Source organism: Nomascus leucogenys, chromosome 9 (genome assembly GCF_006542625.1).
Source record: "Nomascus leucogenys isolate Asia chromosome 9, Asia_NLE_v1, whole genome shotgun sequence".
NCBI classification, from domain to species: Eukaryota; Metazoa; Chordata; class Mammalia; order Primates; family Hylobatidae; genus Nomascus; species Nomascus leucogenys.
The window spans coordinates 94,465,802-94,483,885 of NC_044389.1; the positions used below are offsets into that span (position 1 = coordinate 94,465,802).

Below are 18,084 nucleotides of genomic sequence, written 5' to 3' on the forward strand. Positions count from 1 at the left end.
AGCCGATATGTCTGCAGCGTTCATGTGCTCACCTGCTTCCTTAGAAGGCCTATGCCTCACTCCTCCCTCAATAACTAACCCATCGAAAAATAGTCCTCTGCTTGCAGAAGTCCCACCAGAGCTGTCACTTTGCAAAGGAGGTTCTTGCTTGCTCTCCGGTATCTCCTGCATACAACTATACTTAAAAGTGTCTGCACAATGGCCCTTCTATCATTCTTCTTTCCCTTACTTCATCTGTGTTAGATTAAAGCCACTTGAAGTTCAGGCTCTCAAGTCAGGGATATTTTATTTTATGCAGGCCAGACCCGAGTGTCTTGTATTTAGTACGCCTTCAGTAGCATGAAAAATTGTCAGTCCGAACTGTATTTTCTCTGCAAATAATTCCTAACAGCATTTATACTGCATTCACACATTGCTTTTAGTCTTGTCATGGTTTCCATGTTCTCGGTCAAGGCAACCAGAAGAGAAGGGTGAGTTCTTCATGTCTTGATGAAAATACGTGGGTGCGCTGCCCACGTGGTCAGTTCCACGGGACTCTCACTACCCTGAATGCTGTTTCAACCCACAGTACATCAGGACCCTGACTTCACTAGCTCTCGTAACTGACAACCCTAAGTCACATGTGGCTCCATTTTGTACATCTCAGGATGCCCCGTGGTGGAAATGAGCTCTTATTTGACCATAAATTATTTCCATACCTATTTTAATAATCACTCACTCACTCACTCACTTGCTCAAAATTATCATAATTTATTGAATATCTGCTTTGGGCCAGGCATAGATCAGATGCAGAAATATATGTTGGACAAGACATGAGAAAAAATGAAGATAGTCGTCTTCAGTTGATGTGCCTGGACTTAAAAATCTATAGGCAAAACTTGGTTTCCAGATAGTTAAATAATGAGATACAGCTTCAGGTCAATTTTAGAAATAATCTATACTTGGCTTCAGTGTTTTGAAATGCATGTTTATTATTTTGTAAGCCTCCTTTCTGGAATATCACTGCCACTGTCTTCCTTCCTTAATGGTATGCTTGCAAATAATTCATACAAAGTTTTTGAAAGTTTATTTTTTTCTGGCTGGGCATGGTGTTTCACGCCTGTAATCCCAGTACTTTGGGAGGTGGGTGGATCACTTGAGGTCAGAAGTTCAAGGCTAGCCTGGCCAACATGGTGAAACCCCGTCTCTACTAAAAATACAAAAATTAGCTGGGCGTGGTGGTGGGCGTCTATAATCCCAGCTACTCAGGAGACTGAGGGAGGAGAATCATTTGAACCTGGGAGGTTGCAGTGAGCTGAGATGGCACCAATGTGCTCCAGCCTAGGCAGGAGTGAGACTCTGTCTAAAAAATAAATAAATAAATAAAATAAAAATAAATTTATTTTTTTCTTTAATCATTGGTCCTTGGATGAAAAGCAGTACATTGGCGTTTCCAAGCTATTGAACAGGGAATGGAGGTTAGAGGAATATTTGGAGGGCCCAGAATTGGCAGTCAGTTCCAGGACACTTACATCATGCTGGCTTGCACTTCAGTGTTCATTCCCACACCTCTTTGTACATTCCTCTATTCCTTGAGTGTCTCTGTTTCTGCCTTTTTTCTCCACTACTCATAGATATGCTCCTAAAATTGATATATTTCTATTCCCTGAGCCCCCTGCTTTCTTCACATTCATTCTTTGGCATCCAGTTTTCATAATGGCAGTGGCATTTGCCCTTGACCTTTCTCTAGCCATACTTAGCTTCAATTTCCTAGGGACATGGGGATTCATGTGTAAATAAGCCAATAAAAATATCATGGTGGTAATTTCAACATTTGGTGGCTGGAAGAAAGCGTGCCACTCCTATGCAATATTTCTTTTTCAAGAACGTTGACCTTTATTTTATAATAACAGAAAAAAAAATTGCAGTCTAATTTAAATTGTTTCTATAATCTCTTCAGCAGAGAAAATGCAGCAAAGTCATACGTTACTTATTTCGTATATCATATATAAAGTTTAGATCTTCATTTAGGTGGTGCTTTTGCCTAGAGGACAGATTTCTTTTTCCCCATAGGCAAATTGTGATTGAGTGACTATTTCATGGGAGAGAAAGACTTAAAAATGTGTTCCTTTTGAAGTGTGTCTACTTACAAAGTTGTATACATTGTATGCAAGCTGTATACATTTGCTCAACTTTATTGTATATCAGAATGGCCTCCTTTATCTAGCATTTGTGAAGAAACAAAGAATAGCCTACTTTAACATTTTAATGTAAAAATTGGAATTTTGTTGATTTATAAATTAAAAGATTGAATGAGATTGCTCAATAAGAGATATTCTGCCAAAATTATCCATTTGTCCTAGTAGCTATTGTTTTAAAGACCCCTAGATGTCTTTAGCAACATCAGAATTACCTTTATTTTAACCCAAACTCTATAGAGTGATATGAGTGCCTTAATTAGTGTGTAAAACCATTCTAATTAAAGTTTTGGAGAACATTTTGCCCTGGAAAATGGACCTCTGGTAGTGTTCAGTTTCTTTTATAACTTGACATAAATGAAGAAATATATATTTTGTGTTACTCTGTGTATCTCCCACTAGGAGGCAACAGAGACTGTTATATAAGGAAAGACACGCATTCAAAGTTCTTTTGCAGATCTTAATTAAGTTTTCCTTGTTTTTTTTTTTGTTTTTGTTCTCTTAAATAGGAGTTTTTGAAATTCTTTGTAACTAAAATGGATAATTGTGTTGGGAACAATATTTACTGAATTTTTCAGTATATATTCATTATTTTAGATATATTAATATGTATTTGTTGTGGATTTTAACTCAGTAATAGACTGTGTTGCAGCTTGTTACATTCATGATTATTTTATAAATACATATTACAAGATAACTTCTAATCAAATTATAAAGTCTATATTATTATCTTTCTTTCCAGATTTTAACTGGTTAAAAAAAAAACAAAAAACGACGGAGTCTTACTCTGTCTCCAGGCTGGAGTGCAGTGGCACGATCTCAGCTCACTGCAACCTCCACCTCCCAGGTTCAAGCGATTCTCCTGCCTCAGTCTCCTGAGTAGCTGGGATTACTACTACTACTACTACTACTACTACTACTAGGTGCGCCCCGCCACTCCCAGTTAATTTTGTATTTTTAGTAGAGATGGGGTTTGACCATGTTGGCCAAGGATGGTCTCGATCTCTTGACCTTGTGATCCGCCTGTCTCTGCCTCCCAAAGTGCTGGGATTACAGGTGTGAGCCACTGCGCCTAGCCAAAAAAAGGCTTTTTTAAAAAAAGATTAAAGGCGCCAAAATTTATGAATTGTTTCCTTCAATGAAGATGTACTCTGCGGGCTAGGTGCAGTAGCTCCTGTCTGTAATCCCAGTATTTTGGGAGGCCAAGGCAGGAGGATGACTTGAGGCCAGGAGTTTGAGACTAGCGTGGGCAATATAGTGGGACCCTAGCTCCACAAAAAATAAAGAAACTAGCTAGGCATGGTGACATGTACCTATAGCCCCACCCACTTGGGAGGCTAAGATGGGAAGATTGCTTGATCCCAGGAGGTCAAGGCTGCAGTGAGCCATGATCCTTGCACTGTACTCCAGCCTGGGTGACAGAGCAAGACCCTGTCCAAAAAAAAAAAAAAAAAGTACTATATGAACATTTTCATGACCTTGCTGGGGGGTGCTTTCCTCCCTGATTTTATTCTGGTTAGGTTTGGGGGAACATATATTGCAGCTCCCTAATTGACTGGAAGCACTTGAGGCCAGGCCCCCTCTGGGGACTATTGCTTTGTCTCACATGAAAGGGCAGCTTTCTTGTGGCAGGCCACTTGGGCATCTGTTCCATTCCTAGCACTGGACTTTCTTCCTCTTTCACTCTGAAATCCCTGGAGCATCCCTTAAGATCAAAATGCAAATTTCCTTATGGCCAGCTCTTTCCTGCTCCCTTTCAAATACTGTTTTTGGATCCCTCCACTCTATTGCCGTTTTTACTGGCTCCCCATTGCCTAATAAGCAACTATCTTTAGCTTCTTAAGTCTCTGTAGCCTTGAGTCTTTAAGAGCTACCATTTACTTCTAAAGGTCTTTTCCAAATAAGGCAAAATAACAAAGTGTCCAATCTCCAATGATAGAAATCATGAAATAATCATTTTTAAAATTTTCTAGTTTATAATTGTTATTGATTCATAATGGTTGTATGTATTTATGCAGTAAATGTAATGTTTTGATACAGGCATACAGTGTGTATTGATCAAATTAGGATAATTGAAGTATCCATCAGTTCAAGCATTTGTCATTTCTTTCTGTTAGGAACATTTAAATTCTACTCTTAAGTTATTTTAAAATGTACAATAAATTATTGTTAACTATGGTCACCCTATTGTGGCATTGAATACTAGATCTTAAACTCATTTTCTCTAGCTGTATTTTTGCACCTCTTAACCATCTCCACTTTATCTCCTCTCCGTACCACTCTTCCCGGCTGCTGGTAACCATCATTCTACTCTGTCTTCATAAGTTCAGCCTCCCAAGTAGCTGGGGCTGTAGGTGCATGTCACCATGCCCAGCTAATTTCTTTATTTTTTGTAGAACTGGGGTCTCACTATTTTAGCTCCCACATATGAGTGAGAACATGTGAAATCTGTTGTTCTGTGCCTGGCTTATTTCACTTAACATAATGACCTCCAGTTCCGTCCATGTTGTTGCAAATGGCAGGATCTTGTTCATTTTTGTGGCTGTATAGTATTCCATTGTGTATATGTACCACATTTTCTTTATTCATTCATCTGTTGATGTATACTTAGGTTGCTAATGAAACAATTGTTGTCATATTGCTGCCTGTTACATTTAGCACCTTTCAGTGGCCAAACTTGGCATCCCTGTTCAATTTGGTCTCTTACAAATTCAACTTTTTGTCTATATGTCCAAATAGTAGCCTTCATCCAATTTTTTCACCTTAAAAACTCTACTGACTGTTCCCAGATTTCTCAGTTTCTCTTCCAGGCACCTTTTACTGTTTCCTTTTAGGAAAAATAGTTGAATTATTTCTCTTACATTTTCCTTGTGACCCTCAATCTTCTTCATGGTGGAGTCTTTTTGTATAGGACTTTTTTATTCCTTGCCTCTGGGTTTCTTTTCCTCTGTTCTTTTTGCTTTTCTTTCCTTCTCTTCTTTTGAACAGTATTAAACATATTCCTGTCGTAAGATAAGAGCAAGAAAAATTGCCTTTATTTTGCCCCACTTTACCTATTTCCACGCGTCCCAGCGCTAGCTTTCCGTTGCCACTCCCTGGTGTTGTGAATATCCTTTACATTATGTTTGCGGTGAATTGTCCTCTGCCTGTCTTGCTTGTTTCATATGCTGACCTAGAGCGGGTCTGTCTTGCATTGTCTGTGTATCTCAGTGTCAGAAACCTCCTACCTGCCAGCCAACTGCAGATGGGGACTTGGCAACAGCTTTGCAGCTCTTGGTGGCTTGTATTGTGCAGTTTGCATTTCTAAGTATTGATTGCTCTAATCAGTCTCTTTGATTCTAAATTTATTTTCACATTCTGTATTTTAGCGAGAATATAAAAAGCTCTTTGAGGAAAACAAAGGAATGTATCATTTTGATGCAGATGCTGTGGAACATCTGCACCATAAAGGCAATGCCATCCTCCAAAGTCAGGTACGCACTTGCTGGCACCCCCTCTCCCTGCCAGGAACCCATAACCATCCTGAGGCCCGCTGCTCACTGCCGTGCATCTTAACTGAGAATGTACAGTTGCAGAAAAGAATAAATCCTGAGAATATTAGCATTACTTTTGAAAATCTCAAACACTATTTGCTATGTATGTGTTGGGGTCAGGGGAGCTTGAACCATATTTCAATCTAAAGGCATTTTGTAAAATAGCCATTACTTCACGTAATTAAAAAGTTACAAGATAGGAACTAATTAAACTGTGGTCAAACCACATGATGATTTAAATTTTTCTAGTGTCTTCATTTGTCATTTTGAGCAGTAACATTAATTTTCCAGGTACAAGGTTTATTATAATTTCTTATTTCAATTATAAGTGTTATTAAAAAGGGAATACAATATTACTAATGTATTCTTGATTAATATTTTTTTCCAATATGAAATTCCAGGTACCCCCTGAGTAAACTTAAAAAAAAAATCTTCTCTCTAACATACTTTAAAGTCGTTATCTATTTTTTTAAGTTCTGAGCTTAAATAGTTGCAGAAGATGTCAGTTCCAGCATCTGTTAAGATAAAATATTATATCACTCTTTTAAATGTATTCTGTGGAATTTAAAGTCCATAATAATTTCATACTCACCTTCATTGGTTTTAAAAATATACGAAACAGTTCCCCTTTAAGTTTGGAAATATACATCATTTCTAAAAATTTCTTGCTTTCATTTCATTTATTTCACAAAACTTTTGTTTGAGATGGAGTCTCACACTGTCACCCTGGCTGGAGTGCAATGGTGTGATCTTGGTTCACTGCAGCCTCTGCCTCCTGGGTTCAAGTGATTCTCCTGCCTCAGCCTCCCGAGTAGCAGAGATTACAGGTGCATGCCACCACGCCTCGCTAATTTTTTTTTTTTTTTTTGTATTTTTAGTAAAGACGGGGTTTCACTATATTGGCCAGGCTGGTCTCAAACTCCTGATCTCGTGATCTGCCTGCCTTGGCCTCCCAAAGTGCTGGGATTGCAGGTGTGAGCCACTGCACCCGGCCATTTCACAAAATGTTATCCTGGTGGTGTGTGCTATTATACTTCCCAGTACTTTTATTGATCACTCTGTCATACTCTTTGCAACAAAATTATGTCCACAAATAGGTATTTTAAAATGTGTCATATTTCCTGTTTCATAAAGTTTGAAAAATTTCTCTTGGGTTGAATTATCATTAACATTATTATTTTAATAACTTAAATAATTTTATAGATAATTATTAAACATAAATTTCATCAAGAGTGCATTTCTGCATGAAGTGAGGTATAAAAACTTCTATGAGTTTAATTTTAAACAGTATATTGCTTAAAAAGCCAACCATTCTGATGGCTTAGATATTATTTTTTGTTATTGGAAGATAAAAAATATCACTCATTTTATAAACCGAAGTAAGATGAGGATTGACTGTAATTGAATTAAATAATTCATAATATGATATTAAATATTGCATAGTGAAATTGATATAAATCATATAAGGTCTGTGTGAGTGTTTTACTCAGTGTCTATGAAAAAATTCAGCATCCCTGGAGGACGTCATCCTCCCTTTGACAGAAAAAGTAGAGAATCATACCCATGTTTTCTTTCTTGTTCTTGATTTACCAATAGACGTCAATGCAACCTCAAGGATCTCTCTCTTTCTCACACCTGCTACCTATGTGTGCATGTCATTTGCATATTCATGTATAACCCCATATATATGATACATATCTATATATTCCAGCCATTTGACAAGATACTTTATACAACTCCTAGAACTATGTTAGTTAGTTGTTCTAAATTATTTTTATCCCTTAGGAAATTTTCTATTACCTGTTTACTTTCCTTGTATGTCGTTAACCAAAGGGAACTCAGTGATCAACCTAAATGGCCAGAATAATATGATTTTAGACAACAAGATGACAGTTTTGAACATATATTTTTTCTTACTTTGTTTGTATAAGGACTTTCGATTTATATATGCTTTTCTTTTTCCAACGAAGGTTAAATATAAAGAAGAATATGAGAAAAATAAGGGAAAGCCAATGCTTGAATTTGTTGAGACACCATCATACCAAGCTTCAAAGGAGGCTCAAAAGATGCAAAGTGAAGTAGGTCAATTAGTTTGTTACTAATTGCTTAATGTATATTGGATGTTTTGTTGTTTGAAAGGACGCAGAATGTTCAGTGGGTCTAGAAGAAAGAGTGCTGCTCTGGACAGATTGGAGGACCTGCTTTCTAGACCCAGCCACCCACTGCCTGGGATCTTGTCTAGGTCATTGAGTTTATCTGGTCCTTAGCTTTTCTCATTGGTGAATGTGGATCTCAAGCTAGATGAGCTTTTAAAGTCCCCCTCAGTTCTAATTTTCTATGATAATATAACTGACACTTTCAGATGTTAATTTTACCTTTTGCCTTTCAGATGTCAATGTAAAACTATGATGAGTTCATAAAAACTAAAAACGAATAGCTGGTTGCTTTATTTACCTGGCCCTTTTTTTTTTCAATGAAAATAGAATGAACATTTTTAAAATACTTACTACATGCTAGGTAATATGCTAAGAGTCTTATATATGTCAGCTCATTTAATCCTCAAAGTAAAGATGCTAGGAAGGTGTTCTCTGTAGATTAAGAATGTGTCTACTGAAATTGTCTTAGATGAAATTCTGTATTCAGTAAATGTTAAGGTTTTAGGACCTAGTCAAAATCATGAATGATTCCCTTTTCTCTTTAGTTTATGTTTTAGTCCGTTTTGTATTGCTATAACAGAATACCACAGACTGGGCAATTTATAAACAATAGAGATTAATTTCTTTCAGTTCTGGAGGCTGGGAAGTTCAAAATCCAAGGATTCACATCTGTCAAGGGTCTTCTTGCTGCATTATCCCATGGCAGAAGGTGGAAAGACAAAGAGTGCTTGCACACACCTTAGAGGAGGAGATGGGAAACTCATCCTTTTATCAGGAACCCAACCCCCCCATGATAACAAAACCATTCCCATGATATCAGCATCAATCCATTCATGAGGCAGAGCCCTTATGGCCTAATCACCTCTTAGAGTTCCCACCTCCCAACACTGTTGCACTGGGGATTAAGTTTTCAACACATGAACTTTGGGGGGACACATTCAAAGCATAGCAACATATTTGATTGATTTTTTTTTCAATAAACAATTAAGAGTTTTTTCTACTTACCTACTTTATTCCCAACCTAAGATTATGCTAAGTAACATCTCGATATTCCCCATACTTTTTTTTTCTCTGTTCCAGTGAGACTTATATGTGTGTGTATGTGTGTGTGTTTTCCTTCCTACCTTTTCAGGATCAGACACACAAGGTTTTGTCTGCAGCCTATATCAAAGTTTTATGGGTGCAGCTGGGTTCTTAATGCAAAGGGATAGAAATAGTGGATGCTGGTCTCAGTCCAATACAACCTTGATTGTTCACGCTAGGCATGCTCAATGAATAAGATCCTTTCTGTTCCCCAATAACAACATCAAAACAGGCAGAAATGATAACTTGTGGGCAAAAAAACTCTCAGGAATTTTGTAAGCATTACCCATGCTATTTGTTGAAATGTTATAATTCATCTTCTTGGGAAAAAGGCACTCAGATATTACCATGGCTTATTGAATAGACAAAGTTGTTTAATTTCTTCTTCAAGCAAAAAGGAAAAAAATTACTTGTATTTTTCATGTCTTATTCAGTGATCTCCAATCTTTTTGGCACCAAGGACTGGTTTCATGGAAGACAGTTTTTCCATGGACTGGCGAGTGATGGTGGTGGTGGAGGGGATGGTTTTAGGATGAAACTGTTGCATCTCAGATCATCAGGCTTTAATTAGGTTCTCATGAGGAGTGCACAACCTAAATCCCTTGCATGCACCATTCATAATAGGGTTTGCGCTCCTATGAGAATCTAATGCCACCACTGATCTGACAGGAGGCACAGCTCAGGCAGGAATGCTCCCTCACCCTTGCTCACCTCCTGCTTTGCTACCGGGTTGCTAACTGGCCGTGGTTGCTATTGGTCCATGGTCTAAGGATTGGGGACTCCTGTCTTATATATTCTTAAGCCAGTGAATGGGAATCTGATAAAGAAATATCAAGTAACCATTTTGATTAAATTATTTATTTGTTTCAAGTGAATTGATACTAGTGAATTTGGCCAAAGTTCAAAAACCCTACAAAAATTTACATTTAATGGAATACATTTCCCTAGAATACCTTTTCTTCCTTTAGAAAATAGTGTGTAAACACTGTATAAAGTATATAAAGTATTTTATACATTCTTTTCATTGCTTTACTATCTTCCACTGTGGCAGTACTTTTTGGGTGGAGTAGAGCCACTCAATGAATGTCCCCATTTTGTAGAGATAATGTGGCCATTGTCACTGACCCAGAGCCTAGGGAAAGTTTTCTATTTTCAGGAGCTATCATAGTGCTTTTGCTTAGTGGGTCTTCTGAAAGGTTAACCCATTTCCCATTTAGAAAAAAAAATGTGCAGTTTGCTGCCAGCACTGATTTAATTTTCCATAAACATGCTCTTTGAGGCTGAAGCAAATCGGATGTGATTTTCAATGTGAAAATAAAATATAAAAGCTGTTCTTGGAGTTATTTCTAAACAGAACTTGTCTCTAATTCTAATGGAACAGACAGGTTTATAATGTTACATTAGGATTAGAGACAAGAGTATTCTTGAGGCAAAAGGGAAATGGGTTAAGACAATATGAAGTTGTTAACATACATTTTCACTGAAAGGCACAGGGATCAAAAATCACTTTCCTTTTCTGAGAACATTTCTGGCAGTATCAGTATTTCAGGCTGGGCCTCCTCTGCTAGTTTCCTCCCCTGCCCCTTTCCCTTTACCCCCTCCCCTCTTCTTTGGTCCTCAGCCCTAGAAACATTCATGCTAAGCACCCTTTTATCATTCTGGTTGCACAGTTTCTTAACTTTTTTTTTTTCCTTCTGTGGATAACTTTCCTTTCGCTGATAAATCCAGAAACTTACAATTCATGATTAATATATTCGAATACTATGTTTCTGTAGTAGAAATGACAGTAATTTATGATTTGGGATTTTAGATAGTCTCTTTTTTCTTCACCCAACTTCTTCTCTCACTTTTGCCAAGTGAGACATGTTTTCCCTGACATATATTCCCTTTAATTATAGTCATTGACTATTAGATATTTTAGGCTCAACCATCATTTCTTGAGGAGAGTGAAATCTTTCAGTAGAAAGTATCTTTGGACCCAATTCATATGCTACAGGCTAGAAAAGTAAAGTAGCTAAAAATCTTAGACAAAGTTTGATGTAAAAAATATTTTTAAATATAGGATCGATGAAGTAGATATAAAGAGAATCATCTGTCTTAGAGATGTTTTTTTATTCCCAAGAGGTAGGTTTGACTATGAGTTTCTCGAGGAACCTCTTACAGGTAAATGTAAGTATTTATGATCCCAGGAAAAGCCACTGGTATCTTTGCTATGGCCTATAATTAAGTTTATCATGCTTTCTTCCAATGCCAGATATAGGTTTAATGTGTGTGTTTTCTGGAGGAAATCTTTAAATCTGGCTTGAAAAGTTCTTTGTCTTATTTCACAAGTACAGCTTTCTTCAAAAAGCATACCCAAAAAGGTTTTTTTTTTTTCCTAGCTATATATTTTGGCTTCTTCTAGTCATAATTAACCTCTCTTAATGACTTACTTCAGTAAAATAACTTTTTTTTTTCCAGAAGGGCTTTTTGAAGTGAAATAGCTGATGTAAATGAATGCATGAATGCATAGACATATTTCTATTTCACCATTTAAAAAGTCCTTTTTAGCCTGGAGATGCCCTAGATTCAGCCTTGTAACTGTTATCTCTACTAATTCCACATAAGGAAGAGGAAAGTTTCTAGTCATTGTTTTTGGTCATTGTATCTCAGTTCTTTAGTTCAGGATGTTCTCAATGCAACTGCTTATTTAGCTTGATTAGACTTTCAGAATATCCTTTGTGTCTCTCCTTGTGGCTATATCCACATCGTTTGTTAGATTGCTGTACGGAACACATGTGCTAAGTGAGGAGACAGCATGCTTCTCTTATTCTCCTTCATGGTTTAGGGACATTCTTTATTTATAAAATTACATATCTCTGTAATGAATAAATAATGAACCTGGAAATATCTTCTCATTTTGCCTGAATAACAATTCCATGCAGAATTTATTTACCTTTATCATTTCAGGGATGCAATTTGAACAAAATATTTGGCTGGTAAAATCTGGGCCCTTGTTTAGTAGATATTTCACATGGATGGATATTTTTGTTATTTAGAGAGGCTGTCTTTATAGTCATAAAGCATCCATTATCACTGATTTTTCGAATATGTAGTTCGAATGTTAGAATTTAGAGAATCATAGCCAAAGAGTGGTAGAGCATGTTAAAAAGGCTAATGGTGGTCTGAATCTAAGCCCCCAACTATCACCGTCGCATCCACCTTTCATTTCTTGTTGTGAGCTCTCACTTAAAGGAGGAGTTCAGTTATAAGGTTCAAGATAAAATTCTCCTCACAGCACAACTTCATTCATATCAGACACCATAGATGGTAGAGAAATATTCTCAACTCCAAAATCATTAAAGGGAAACCCCCTCCCTAACCCTCAGGCATCATTACATTTTAGAAGTGGTATTTGCTGAATTTTGCAAAAGTCTGATGAAGAAAGATGATGGGGACATGAACGTTAATGCTGCTTGGGTTTGATAGTGGTTTGAATGGCTTCCGTGCCACCAGATTTTCCCTCAGTCAGTGGATCCACTCACCTTGGAGTAAACCAATTGGGGGATCCAGTCAAATAGCGAGTCTTGTTGGTTCTCCTCCAAAAAATGGGCTGATGTTAATCCTAGACTAGTAAGATGTTAGGAAGCCTCACTTAGAATGATTTACCAGAGGAAGATTCCACTTAATAATTCTCCTTTATTTGGTAGAATTCTAAAATTTATGACAAAGTTGAACTTATTTCCCTGTTGATAGGATGACACTTACGTGGTAGAACTACCGAAGAAAACATCATCTTTATTCTGGGAACTCTTGTTCAAATCTCTTTTCAATGGTCACTGATACTTGCTAACTTTAAAATTATGTGGTCTTACTTAACAGAAAGTTTACAAAGAGGATTTTGAGAAGGAGATTAAAGGAAGGTCATCACTGGATTTAGACAAGACTCCAGAATTTTTACACATCAAGTACATCACCAACCTTCTGAGGGAGGTACGATCTTGGTGTTTATTATTAAATATCACGAAGAAAAGTAAAGAAAAAACCCAGGAAATATTTACCTAATTCTCTACTAATTTAGTGTTTGAGATATTAAGGCATTACTCTTTTTTTTTCACTTTAATCTTCACTAATAAAGTTTTGCATTTTCATTAAAAACAAGAAAGTGTGTGTTAACATTTCCAATTAAAGTTGCGAGAAGAAATTACCCAGATTTCCTGGGAAAACTTGAAAAACAGCCTGGTTTTTTGTTTTAGTTGTAGCTCAGAAGCTCTATAAATAGTTTTATAGCTTTATAGCAGTTTTTAAAAAAATGTTTTGAATATGGGTGGAGAGAGCTTGATTCTTTCAAATTTAGTTAGTATAAAAACATTTCAGAACCAGCTTTTCCTGTCGCTTTCTTGCAGCAAATGTCTCTAAAGGAAGTAGGAAAAAGACCAGAGTTCTCTCCCTCTCTTGATATTTGATATCAGAAATAAGATGTTCACATGTGAAGGTCTGGATAAATGCTACATTACTTATAAGTAGTTTGTGTTCTAAGTAGGGAAAAATAATATATTTAACATATAGAACAGAGGAACTCATGTCCACTTTTTATTTTATTCTCTGCAAAAATTTCCTCAAAAACATAATGGTCCACTTTTTGCTCACAAGTAATATATTAAATTTTCTTAACATTAAGACCTTAAAATTAAAAATATCATGTCTATAGTCCACTCCTTTAAAAGCTAATTTTTTTGTTTTTTAAATGGCCAAAAAGTAGCTCATAGCTTTTCCAAATCTGCTTACATACTCTTTATATTAAGGGAAAGTGTTCCCTAAGTATAAATGTAGTATATAATGTAATATATGTATATGTATTGTATACAATATGATAATATATATTATATGATATATAAATGGAATATATATTACATATATATATGAAATTTCCTTTCCTTTTGAGTTTTTGAACTGAGGAAACTATTCCTGAAGGAAATCTCTTAGACCAGTGAAATAAATTTGAGATTAATTACCTATAGGAGCACATCATCATGAACTTCTTTAATAAGCAAATGCTAACTGGCCTATATCGTTTAACTGGTTTTAGAAATTTAATGTGATTCAGTGTTGTAATATGTATTGTGCTGTAATTTCTATAAGAGTTCTTTTGCTACACTATCTTTTCTCACTTCTAGTTCCTAGTAAAAATTTTTGAAGTTGAAGGCTAAGCAAATGGCAACTTCCTAGACAGTAGAGCTGCGGGTATTAGAGGCTAGGACACAGTGGCAGGAGGAGAGGATGGGGAGAGGTTGGTTAGCGGATGCAAAGGAATGAGCTCTGGTGTTCTGCAGCACCGTGAGGTGAATATGGTTAACTATAATGGATTAGATATTTTCAGTAAGCTAGAAGAGAAGATTTTGAGTGTTCACAACACAAAGAAATGATACATATTCAAGGTGATGGATACGCTAATTACCCTGATTGGATCATTATATGTTGTGTATACATATTACAGTATCACTCTGTATCCCATAAATATGTACAATTATGTGTCAGCTAAAAATAAAAGGAAGGAAAAAAAGAGAAATAGTTGGCCATAAGGCTTTTCAGAAGAATAAAGTTTAATAATAATTTTTAAAACAATTTCAAATAATGGCAACTTCCTACTACTGTTGTCTTCCATTTAAAAATACACACTATGTGATTTTTGTAAAAGGAGAATCTTTTTTATCACTTATATACAAATGGCAATGTGAAGTCTATTTTGAGATTCATAAATGACTTTACTATGTGCCACTGCCATTTTCTTTTAGTCCTCTTTTGGAGTGAATCTTAATTTATTAATTCAAAATACATGCATCAGGGTAGGAAAAGGCTCAGAACACTGTATTGTATTGGTCTGTTCTGGCTGCTATAACAAAATACCACAGACTGAGTGGCTTAACCAACAGACTTTTCTCAAAGTTCTGGAGAATGGGAAGTCCAAGATCAAGGTGCTGGCATATTTGGTTCTTGGCGAGGGCCCTCTTCCCGGCTTGTAGGCAGACACCTTTGTGTTTTGACTTCAGTAGAGGGAAAGAACTCTGGTCTTTTTCCTCCTTCCTTTAGAGACATTAATCTTATCAAGGGAGTCCCACTCTCACAATCCCATCTAACCCTAATCACGTCCCAAAGACCCCACCTTCAAGTACGGCCACACTGGGGGCTGGGGCTTTAACATATGGATTTTGGTGGGACAGAAACATTTAGTTCATAACGACTATGATGCCAGGTGAAATAAGCCAGGCACTGAAAGACAAATCCTGCATATTCTCACTTTTATGTGGAATCTAAAACACTTGAACTCCTAGAAGCAGAAAGTAGAATGGTGGTTACAGAGGCTGGAGGGTGGGAGGAATGGGAAGGTGATAGTCAAAGAGTTCAAAATCTCTAAACAGGAGGAATACTTTTTTTGAGATCTAGTGCACAGTGTGGTGAAGATAGTATATGGTACACTTCAAAATTGCTGAGAGTAAATTTCAAATGTTCTCACCACAAAAAAAGTAAATATTTGAGGTAATTGATATATTATTTAGATTGATTTAATTATTCCACATTGTATTCATAAATTATGACATAATTTTGTACCACATAAATATATACAACCCTAAATTGTCACCTTCCAATAAGAATTTTTTAAAAATTAAAAAATTAACTTAAAAAATAGTTTTAGACTGTCTAATTTGAAAAAGAGGACCTTTGGTGACTTAATTAAATTATTACTTCCCTTTCTAAGTGTAAGCATTTAGCTTCAAGTGAACTTTGCATTTTTTACTTTGTGGTTTTTACATTGACATTGCATTAGAGTGTTCAAAGTATCATTTTATACTTCATTTCCTTTGATTCCCCCCATTGCCCTTTCACATTAGTAGAACAAGTATTTTTATTTTCATTTCACCAGGGTGGAAATCAAGGTTGAGTTACTTAAAAGTCCTCCCGAAGGTCGTACCACCAAATAAATGAAAGAGGTCTGACTTTCTTTTTTTTTTTTTTTACTAGAAAATAATTTCCATTAATAATTTTTCTGTGCTACGATTAATAAGGTGAGAATATCCCTTTTATTTTTTAACAGGAAATGACATTTTCATTTATATTACATTATTACTGATATTGAAAATGTTTCCATTTTCTCAATATTGATTAGTTATTTATACATTTTATGCATGTCTATTGAAACTATTGAGGCTTTTCTTATTTTTAGGAGATATTCATAGGATATAATAAGGATAAAAGTGACAAATATTTGCTAAGTGCTTTTACTTGTTTTTTTCTTTTTTTTTTTTAAAGCAAACGCTTTTCCTTTAATTAATTTTTTTACATTTTAAACCGAATTTATCATAGCATTTATTATGGTGTCAGATATTTCTTTTTTTTATTATTATACTTTAGGTTTTAGGGTACATGTGCACAATGTGCAGGTTTGTTACATATGTATCCGTGTGCCATGTTGGTTTGCTGCACCCATTAACTCGTCATTTAGCATTAGGTATATCTCCTAATGCTGTCCCTCCCCCTTCCCCCAACCCCACAACAGTCCCCGGAGTGTGATGTTCTCCTTCCTGTGTCCATGAGTTCTCATTGTTCAATTCCCACCTATGAGTGAGAACATGCAGTGTTTGGTTTTCTGTCCTTGCGATAGTTTATTGAGAATGATGTTTTCCAGTTTCATCCATGTCCCTACAAAGGACATGAACTCATCATTTTTTATGGCTGCATAGTATTCCATGGTGTATATGTGCCACATTTTCTTAATCCAGTCTATCGTTGGACATTTGGGTTGGTCCTCCCGAAGGTCACACCACCAAATAAATGAAAGAGGTCTGACTTTCACCTGGGTTATTTGACTCAGGTCATTCCAAAATTATAAAACAGCCCATTCCAATGTCTAGTAAGCTATTAATTGAGCAGAGGACAGGCTAATTTAATTATATTGGATGAAGGGAAAGTAACATGAACCCTAGAATTAACTGGAACCTGATTTCTTATCAATAAAGGAAATTTCATCTTTCATCTGGCAAGTTAATCATAAATGTAACTTAGTTGGATAGGAATAAGATATTTATGATTTTCATATGCAATTAAGTAAGAAAACAAGCAACTCATTAGCAGAGAAAAATAAGTTGTATGTAAGTATTCATAGAAGGCATTTGGATCTACTTAAAATATGACATTCAAATGGGTGAAATTCAAACTATTATTAATTTGTAGAAAATGTTTTGGTTTTACAACTCTTTAAATTGCATGGAGACAGCCTTCCAAAAGCAAAGCCCATAGAGAAGATAACAGAACCAAGAGATGAAGGAAGAGAGACACCATGTGATTTCCAACTTGACAATAACTCAGTCTTTGGATTTTCTATTCCATGAGCGAATGCATCTCCTTTGTTGCCTACCCTAGTTTGAGTTGGGTTTCTGTCATTTGCAACCTAGGAGTCACCATCACCATCATCATCATTATCATCATCATGAGCCATAGATTCCATCTTCTATGCAGATTTCATTATCTATGGATGATTCCATTCATCATCACGAATGTTGAGCCGTAGATTCCATCAGAGATAGTAAAGGGGGCCTTGAAATATCCTGAGGCTTGTAGAAGGATAAAGTAAATACCTGAAATAATTGTGATGGATAGTGTTTGAAGTATCTGCTTTCAAGTACCGTCTATCAGGCTGTGGTGAGCTCAAGTAATTGAAACTCCTAATAGCTTATTAGACATTGGAATGAGCTGCTTATAATTTTGGAATGACCTGAGTCAAATGAAAGTGGTTTCTGCTCACTTTTTGAACTTCAAGAAAAAACTTTGGCTACATCAGTCCTTTTGATTTTGAAATTTTCCATTCTTTTGCAACCATGTTCTTTTTTTGGTAATGCATGTTTTATAGACAACTTTCAAAAATACTTTAAATAATTAATAAGGAACATGTGTTCTTAAGATCTTCCTCACCATTGAAAGAGAAGATGTCTTTTAAAAAAATCCACTATGGTACCAAAACATATTGACAGAAAGTATGAAAAGGAAAAGACTGAAAATATTGGAAGCCACTCTGAACTTGGTAGAGGGGAAAATGAAGTGTCTGTAGGAAAAAAGCATGAATACTTAGCTGTCTGATTCATTCCTTCCTAGCAATATTTT

General features: G+C 36.0%; 1 protein-coding gene across 2 annotated transcripts in view; it reads left to right on the forward strand.

Moving 5' to 3' along the window:
* Nucleotides 1-18,084, forward strand: part of NEBL (nebulette) — a 443,477-nt gene that overhangs the window by 364,717 nt on the left and 60,676 nt on the right. Inside the window, exons 10-12 of one of the 2 annotated variants that reach the window (XM_003257700.3) lie at nucleotides 5,546-5,650; nucleotides 7,681-7,788; nucleotides 12,811-12,921. The exons of the other annotated variant lie outside the window; for it this stretch is intronic. Coding sequence (XP_003257748.2) covers nucleotides 5,546-5,650; nucleotides 7,681-7,788; nucleotides 12,811-12,921 — 324 coding nt within the window. The remainder of the gene's footprint in view (nucleotides 1-5,545; nucleotides 5,651-7,680; nucleotides 7,789-12,810; nucleotides 12,922-18,084) is intronic. 2 annotated transcript variants of the gene reach the window in all.